The following is a 9,456-nucleotide window of genomic DNA, read 5'->3' on the forward strand; positions in this document are numbered from 1 at the left end:
CAACTGATCTGAGTCCAGTTGAGCAGGCATTTCACGACGTGGATAAGAAGAAAAATTAATGTAAAATGGCCCCAGGGCAATCAGACCGTTCTTGTGGACACAAAATACCCTCTTGAGTCAAACTCCAGCCAAGTACAAAATCCAAATAACACAACAAAAAAATGTTCCCTCTCAAAAATGTTCGCTCGATCATCTACCTACGCCGTACGGCATCAGGTTCGGAGGTTCGTCTGCCGAGGAAGCGCGAGGGTCCGATGGCGTTGCGATGTGTGCACTCGGCGTATGCGCGTGCCATCGTTTGTAACGAGACGTGTGCGTGTGGGTGGGTGTGTGTGTGTGTGCGCTCACACATGCGAGAGAAACCCCCTTCTGCAGCGCCATGGCTTCAGCCCTGGAGAGACAAGAGCTCTCGTTCACGGACACAAGTCTCCCGGGGCATGCTCATCAGGGCCAGCTGGGACCCAAAGTTCAGAAAACACACACACACACGGGCTCGCACGGAGACAGACACACACACACCCACACACATGCTCGCATGGAGACAGACACACACACGCAAACACACACATTGGGGATCGCATTGAATTAGACTGCGTCGTGTATTTTGGAATTTTCTGGAGATGTCTGCCATCAAATCTGCTTTGATTTTGTGGGGTGATTTCCGATGACAAAATCGCGTAGGCTCCGAGCAGTGTGGAGGAGTTCTAAAGACAATCACCGCCATGCTGATATTTGGGCAATGACGCACAACCTTAAGTGAGATAGTGCTTTTACACAACAGTCCTTACAAGCGCCATTAGTTAACAAAGCGACAACAAATGATAATTTGTTTGCTAATTCAATCATGTATTTGGCTCCGCCAACACACAATTGTTCAGCCCCTGTTCTGGGACTGGACTGTTGCCAAGCAACACAAAAACATTTCCCCTGCGCGCTAATGACTAACAGTCGTTAATGTAAGTGGAGTGATACGCGTTTGGTTCAAATGTCCCGAGCGCTGTTAATGGCGAAACATCAGCACTCGAGAATGCCCCTCGTCCAATCAAATCGCTAGGTCAGAGGAAGGTTAACTGAGAGGTCAACGGCACTGACCGTAAGCGTCCATCTTCCGCTGCTGCCCCCTCCCGGTGATGATCTTGGTGATGAAGATGCCCGGGTCGTCGCCGATGTGAGGGTTGTCTGTTCCTCCAGCGATGCTGAAGCCCAGGCCTGAGTTCCCCTGTGTAGCCCAGGGGGGGGGGGGGGGGGGGGGGGGGGGGGGGGGGGAGGGTACATCGTTCACAACACTGGATTCACACCCACACCTACCAGCACAAGAACCCTGCCTTTGGTTGACCGAGTAAGAGATAGTGTAGCCTGTGGGGGTATAGTGTGGGGTGAGTCGAGGTGTGACTGAGGAATCTTCCAGAGAAGAGGGAGAGAACGATAACAGTGTTCTCCTTAGAGGTCAAATAAACAGAGAAGAGAGGCCTAAATGCTTTGGTGGACTCTGTGGACTGGATGGCGGCACAGGGGTCTCTTTGCTGTGCACAGTGCTTTAGCTCATTATTAGAAAACCTTTTGTCTGCGATGGTGTGAAGATTTTGTACATTTTTGTTTTTTTTTCCGAAAATGTATCAACTGTAAGTTGTAATGACCATCACAGATGTGAACGTCAGAGACGAGCGAGAGTCATCCCTGATTTCCTACTTACACGTTCTAGCGTAATTTCTTCAAACTCATACTCGATTTCTGTCCCGTTGATCTGTGGAGCCAAAATGACAACAGAACAATGATAGCATCCCACTTCTAAACACTCATTGAACAGTCCAACTATTTACAGAATACAATGCTTCTGTAATTTATACTATAAGCAAGGGTTGGATTTTGCATGAACTGTACATTAATTGGATCAGAAAGAAAGAGACTTACGTAAGGTACTGACTCCAAAGTATCCGTGTTGACTATAATTGGGGCCGGGCTTGCCTGAAAGAAGGAGAAAAAAATTATCAAGAGTTGTTCAAACCCAAAATGTTGAAAACAAATGTATCAAGGGATTTTTTGGTTATATTGTTGTGTATCATCATGACCTTAAGGACCATCTTGTTATGGAATGAATCTGTTCGGAAACAATAATTTGCACTGCATACCCAATGGAAACACAGACATGCGGCACATGCTTACTTCGATAGTTCACTTGCAGGGAGACTGAGAACAAGGTCCCAACTGACTAACTGTGTTGTCACCAAAACAAAACATCAAGGACGTAAAAGTTGTATGAATTTGTGTGTGCGCCTCCGGTCGTGTGTGCGACACACCACAGGCAAACTTGTGTCTGTAAGGGAAGCAATGCCTGTTATTGAGATGCCAATGATAGCAAATATGCAATTGCGCGATGCTTTCTCCTGCGGCTGTTGGCGTATTTGAGTGGGGACCCATCGCAAGGCTCGCCAAACTACTTGTGCAACTGTCATCGAAACATGGAAGAAAAAAAACCCTCAAATGAATTCAACGACACAGTGAAACATTTAATTCTACACAGTTGAGTACATTTAGTAACGCATCAAACCCAGGCAACGGCGTTTAGGGAAGTTGTTTTCATCTTTTAGATGTACGTTTATCAACAGACGCGGCCACCCTCTTTGGCAGGAGGATATTCTTTCAGTGCTAGCGACTGTGTACTTTCTCTTAATAATTGAACAGGAACGCTATGCATAGTGCAATATAAAAAAGAATCGATGAATAATTCACAGAGATGTGTTCTTACTGTAAAAAACAGTCAACACCACACAAACCAAAGGGGGAGAGGGGGTGAAAGTGTGTGTGTGTTGGGGAGGGTTGGGGTCGGGGGGGGGGCACAGCAGAAAGCACTCAAAAGATGAGGGTGAGGTTTACCCTGAAGTCTATGACAGCATCCTGGTTTAGTATATGGTGATAAAATGTGGTATTCTAGGAATTTGACATTTTCTTTTTTACATCTCTATAAGTCTTGCCGACAAAAGCTTTATGGCTCCAAGTTTACTTGCTTAGACCAAACAGCGCTGACAAGGAAGTACCTAGTAACCTTGGCTCACAGACTAGCTTATCACACTCAGAAGAAACAGAAAATGTTGCTTTAAAAAGGATTTTAAAGAAGAAAAATTAGATTTAGAAATTTGCTGTGATATTCATTCACTCACACTCAGTCACTCGCGTAAAAAAGAAATCCGATGTCCCACCTCACACGCAGTTCACCCACCCTTTCACGCATGCATCAGACCACCTCCAGCTCTCGCCATCCCCCCAAACAGAACGGCTCACGGAAAAAGAAAACCCCCGCACGAAACGAGCTCCGACCGCTGGGGGGGGTTACCTGGTACGCCTCCTGCCAGCCCTGAGCGCAGACGCACTCGGGCCACAAGTCGCAGCTGCCGCCCTTGGAGCGGAGCGTGGCGTGTCTGGGGCTCCTCCAGGAGCTCTCCGAGCGCGAGGCCAGCAGGCGGCCCCTCGGCCTGGTCAGGGTGGCGGACGCGGGCATGGGGCTGTACTGGTACTCCTGGGGCGGGTGATGCTGCCAGCCGCACGAGCACGGCATCTCGCCACAACCTCTTCCCTCCATCGTCTCGGTTTGTTTTTTTCCGAAGGGGCGGTCGCCTCAACACAGGGGTCAATCCCTCAAGCTAAAACACTTCCCCCCCCCTCCCCCGCCTTTTATCTTTCCCCCCGACCCCCCTTCTTTCTCCTCTTTTTTCGGGCGTCGGACGACTGACGGGGGACGTCGGAAAAAACGATCTGTGATGGTGAGCGGACGGATAGTGATGCTGCTCTGCTTGGAAGAAGAACAAGGAGAAGAAAAAGAAGAAGAAGAAAAGAAGCGTGCGGGCGAGAGAGCGCTTGTCTTCTGCTCGAGAGCCGGTGGAGTGCGAGCCGGACGGACGGGGGAGCCTGAGTGTGAGTGAGAGGGATGAGTAACGCGGGAGGGAGAACGAACGAGAGAGAGGAAGAGAGAGAGAGAGAGAGAGAGAGAGAGAGAGAGAGAGAGAGAGAGAAAGGGGGAGGGAAACAGAGAGAGAGAGAGGTGGGGAGGGGAGGGGAGAGAAGGAAAAAAGGGAAAACACAGGGCTTGACACTGTTGTGCACCACTGGCTGTGTGTTGGTTGGTTGCGCCGTGTCAAGAGATGACTCAACTAACAGCTCAGCGTGAGCCCTCTTCTCCGGAGCAAAGCGAAAACTGGGCTCTGCACATTCGAGAGCGGGATGAGTCCGTGACAGGAGCGGGGTGAGGCGCAAGCGAGTATCACCCAAGTGTGGACGAACGGATGGAACACAGTCCACGGATAAACCCTGTTTACAGGGGGGCAAGTCAACAGAATCTCCCATATCTGTTACTGCCCCTGTCTGATGTACACTAATCACAGGGACTAGGATTTAGGAAGATTTAACGGCGCTAAACCGCTCAAGCGGGACCTTCCAGCTGCTAACAATCAACACTCTGAATGACCGCTAAAAATGACCCCGGGAACAACAAACAAAACACGACCAAATCGAGGAACGTTACCTTGCACGTTACCTTCCTTCTCTTGTCATTAGACGCATGATTAATCTCACGCTCACGGCACTCAATGCTGACGAATTTACTTTTTAATAGTCATGCATGTTATATATTCATTTATAAATCTGAAATGTATTATGTATAATAGTCGAACATAGTCATATAAATACATGCTTAAACAATAGACAAACAAAGGTGTTTTTCGCGAGCCTTGACTATGATCTGACACAGCACTTCCCCCCTCCTCTGGTTTGCACACCTGCCTATGGCACCATTTCCTCCTCCGACACCACGCCCTGCCTCTTCACGAGGTCCAATCAACTCCGTGTTTGTATGCTCGTTTGGGTATATACATATCGAACGCGACGTGGTGATTGGTCGTGACGTTTGGAGGAGGGACCGGACGCCGGACGCGCACGCAGCTTTCCCAGAACACACAGGGACGCGCTCCGTTCAGGTCACGCGTCTTCGATCAGTCGGGATTCATATGGATGTTCCCCCCCCTCCCCCCCCCCAGGGCATCTTAATTAGGATCTTATCACCAGTAGTGTGGACGGGAAGAAGAAGACATCCAAAAAAACGATATGGATTTTCAGGCGTTTAAAGGAAAAAGCAACATGATTTTCCCAACAGGGTCTGTGCCTCAGTAAGATAAGGCTGGGTTTGCCTCTTCCTGTGTCTCCGCGGGAGCCGTCGTCTCCCAGCCCGACAGCAGTCGGTGACAGAGACGACCTCATCGAGACGAGCAGGGTGACAAACATAGGCACTCCACTAAACAGCTGTGGGAGTTGTATCCATGGCAACATGGATACATGACAACATCCATGGGTTGCCATGTATCCGTGTGCAACATCCATGGGTTTGGGAACATCGCACCGTGAAACGTCAAACGTTGCAGTGGGGGGGGGGGGGGGGGGCTTTTAAAGTTGCTCACTGCTTTCCCTGAAGGTTTAGAACCACGACATTGAGTGGGGCTCAATTAGAGATGTCAGTCAGACAAAAAGGATTTCATTTCATTTGCCCTGTGAAGTTCAGCTGTTATTGACAGCTGAACACATGAGACTGAATAAATGACCCTGTACATATAATGACTCTGACCTGAATGACTTTAATGAGGTTTCAACATTTCAGCCAAACCAAAAGTGGAGCTTTTTGCATGGAAGCGGATCGTACAGTCGTTACACTCGCAAGCTCGCAAACACGCTCACACACACGCACACACACGCGCACACACACACACTCACTCTCATTTGTTAGTCAGCTGTGATCGCACCTCAAATATTCCGTGTCATGGATTTACACATTGTCCTGCCCTTGGCACAGACACCCCGATCCAAACGACGAGGTAAACATGGACATAAACAAAGGGGCACTTGGACAACGTCTGCGTCTCCCCCGAGACCACGGCAGGGACAGGACTGAGAGAAACCTGTGGAAGACGCCCCCCCCCCCCCCCCCCCCCCCCCCCAGCCCCCCTGCCCCCCCCAGCTCCTTAAGGCCCGAGTCAGAATAAACTGTCCGGGCGATCCCTTCAAAAAAAGGGGGCCTCCGTTTGTGTTCCTCTTGCCGCGCTGCGTACGTGCGTTTGGGCCAGCGCTGGCGAGAGCTGAGGCCCTTCGGCTGGAGGCTGGCAGGAGGAGGAACTGATACTGAGCGTGTCTGACAGCCACGATGCTGGAGAATCCCCCCCCCCCCCCAACCCCCCCTTAGGAGGATGACAACTCGGTGGATTTGAAGACGGTGTGAAGGCTCTGCTAAGTTTCTCAACTGGGGCGAGTCAAGTCTCTGGGGGAAACGTTGTCTAGGGGCGGCGCTGTCTCTGATAACCGGGTGGGGGGGGGGGGGGGGGGAGCTGCTGCTTCACTTCCAATTGACCCCTTGAACTAGCCCGGACCGAGAAAGCCTTTCAAATCGGATATCGTCGAAGCTGGCCCGTCAGAGTCGAGCAGTGGTCTGGCAACTAAAACGGAACGAAAACTCATTCCTCAGTACGGGATGCAAAAACTCATTGTAAAACGCCAGTGTACCAACTTTGCGTGCCTTCCCTCGTCAACCCAAGGAGAACGCCTTTGTCGCAACTGCACGGATCATTATCGACGATGAATGGCATTGGGCCAAACATACGATTGATCCCGCAGTGACGGCCTGCGAGGAGACAGCTGAGCGGGTAACACCGAATGGCCACAGGGTGGCACTGCCAGCTCACCATCGTCCTCGTTCGAACGCCTTATCCGTGTCATCGCACGGAAGGGTATCTGCCGCAGGGAGGTGACAGGGTGTAAAGTAAATGATATGAGTCTTATCAAATAGAAAAACCTGAAGCTTTTAACACTTGTTGAAGAGCCTATTTGGTTCACGTCCTGTACAACGCGGGGATAATGGCTGTGTGGGTGGTGGAGAAATGGTCTTCTTCGGCTTCCAACAGCCCACTGTTATCCCAGCTGGCTCAAGTTATCCTCATTAGGACAGGTGGCTGACGACAGTCGCTAATGATGGCAACCTATGAAAATAAACGACACTGAATAGGAAGATGATGAGGGTTCATTCACCGGTGATGGAAACGACTGGAAGTTACGGGTGTGTTTCAGGATGCTCGTGTTGTTAGTAGCTTGCCAAGTCATAGACTGGACGGCAAGACCCTCAGTTTGCCGAATCAAACGAGGTGTTCCACTAACTTGACTTAAGGACTCCCAGCTTTGTAAGTTCCTGCTGTAGTTGACATCTACTACTTTATGGCGATACTGATAATTATATTCTCATTAAAAAGCAGACTAGTCCTAGCACATCTCCACTTAGGTGGAAAGGGTAGTGCGAAATACATTTGGCATAATTGATTGCTTGATTAAGGGACCTTTTAAACCCAATCAAATGCAGCTCACCGGGTCTTGGACTGATGAACAAGGAAACACACATGCCCACGCTTTTTCCGGCCACAGGCCGACGACGTCTCAACGGCACGAAGGCGGACGCCTAAAATGCCACGGGGCTGCTGATTTCCGGAACCCTCCAGACTTACGGTGTTTGTCAGCGTAAAGACCCGCTTTTCGTTCCGCCGAGTCGAGGCAAAGGTCCTCAGTGCGGCCGGGGTCTCCTAACGGATGCCTGATGGATTATTAAGAGATGGACCTCCAGGAGAGAGAGAGAGGAGCCTACTGAGCCGTCTCCTGGAGTGAACTCTGCAGCGCTTATTCAATTGCCTGTAACCTTTATCTAACTAGCATGGTCATTAGAACCGCTAGACTGGGGCTGTGGAATTAGAACAAACATGCTCGACAAACGGTGCAGCGGTAGGGCCACCGAATGTTGTATCAATTGCCGGCTATCCAAGGCTTGAACTTAGTGATGCTCGAAGTATTGCACAGCATGCGTCGTTCGTGTTGATAACTAGTACATTTCAAGTACATGTGTACAGTTTGTTTTTTTCACTAGTGTGACACACTGTGGTTGTGAACACCGGCTGGCGAAGGCAGTTTTAGAGAAAGCCTGGCGGTGCCAGTTAGCTAGGCCAATCTCTGGGATTATGAAACAAACTTTAAAGGTCAATAACACCATTTCATAGCCACTGTTGCTTGGAGAGACCAGGAAGATTGTGGCAAACGATAACACTCTTACAGAAATGACCCAAGGTCAGACGAAGAATCGCTTTGAGGTCGAAAAAGCGTAGACTATTTCCGAAAATGATGTCTACAACTCTCAGTGAGGATGGATTTACACCTCAAACCAATGTATTGACTCGGTCAGGAACAAACCAAGTCGACATCTACATCACCATATCCTTTGCTAGAGAGCGGACCCGACAAGAAACCTGACCTGAGAACGTCCGGCAGAGAGCTGAGCCGCGATTGGCTGACGAGAGACCCGACCCGAGATCGTCCGGCAGAGAGCTGAGCCGCGGTTGGCTGACGAGAGACCCGACCCCAGATCGGGGCCCGTCAGAGAGCTGACCTGCGATCGGCTGACGCTGCCGCGGTGCCTCTTCAGGAGCCTCTCGGCCAGGGCCTGCTTCCACCGGCAGACGGTGATCAGCGAGGGCCACTGCAGGGGCCCCGGGTCGGCCGCCGCCGCCGCCGCCCGGCCCCTCAGGGCCTCCATGGAGCGGTGTTTCTGCATGAGCCGGGGTCGTAGCAGGCCGTCCACGCAGGGAGGAACCAGTAGGTTGGGGACGCTGCCTCCGTGAGGGCTGGCTCTCAGGGAGAAGATCCCGCCGCCGCCGCCGCCGTCCCGTCTTCGTCCGAAACTCATCTCGTCGTCCTGGCTTTCGAGACCCTCCCCCCCACACGGGGACGGGTCGGTAAAGTTCCGGAAAGCGACGACCGGCTCCGAAGGGTCGGACGATGGCGTCGAACGCTTCCTTTCCCGGGTTTGCTCGTTTCTGTTCGACAGAGAGGGAGAAGCTTGGGGATTGGGAGGGGGATCGGTTATGCGGCCGTTCCACCGAGCCCTCGCTGAGACCTGGGCAGCGCTGGAGCGGGCGGACGGGCAGAGCACTTTTGCGTGATGTACTCGATATAACCGATTGGGGCGAGAGTGACACGCGTAAAGAAGCACATCCCATTGGATAAGCCAGGGGGAGCTGGCTGGGCCGGTGATGTAAACCACAGAGAAACATAATTAATGCCTGAGGGGAAGACCTCTGTCACAAGGCCAAAAGTAGATTAGAGCAGATCGATGGAGCGCGGGAGAGCTGGAGTAGACTTACAACCCAACCCAGGGGGCTCACCCACCGCCCCCTTCCCCCACGCACGATTACAGTCCCTCGCATCAAACACAGAGGCCTTACGGCGCGGCGCAGGTGCTGTTACCCCCGCGTCGAAACAGCCCGATCGACGAAAAAGGGCGTCGGCCTTTGCCAGGAGGCAATGCAGATTGCATCGGGACAAGTTTCCGAGATCATATTTTTAGAACGGACTGTCTCCAACCTCTCTCTCTCTCTCTCTCTCCCCCTC

The 9,456-nt window shown here is 51.4% G+C and overlaps 1 protein-coding gene across 1 annotated transcript in view; it reads right to left on the reverse strand.

Annotated features, from left to right (window-relative positions):
* The window catches only part of LOC124489155 (disks large homolog 2-like), a 23,426-nt gene extending 19,873 nt beyond the window's left edge, over positions 1 to 3,553 (reverse strand). The window contains 5 exon segments of the mRNA XM_047051825.1: positions 1,093 to 1,121; positions 1,124 to 1,219; positions 1,694 to 1,744; positions 1,912 to 1,965; positions 3,332 to 3,553. Coding sequence (XP_046907781.1) covers positions 1,093 to 1,121; positions 1,124 to 1,219; positions 1,694 to 1,744; positions 1,912 to 1,965; positions 3,332 to 3,553 — 452 coding nt within the window.
* Between the last annotated feature and the right edge of the window lie 5,903 nt (positions 3,554 to 9,456).

Source organism: Hypomesus transpacificus, unplaced genomic scaffold, assembly GCF_021917145.1.
Source record: "Hypomesus transpacificus isolate Combined female unplaced genomic scaffold, fHypTra1 scaffold_181, whole genome shotgun sequence".
NCBI classification, from domain to species: domain Eukaryota; kingdom Metazoa; phylum Chordata; class Actinopteri; order Osmeriformes; family Osmeridae; genus Hypomesus; species Hypomesus transpacificus.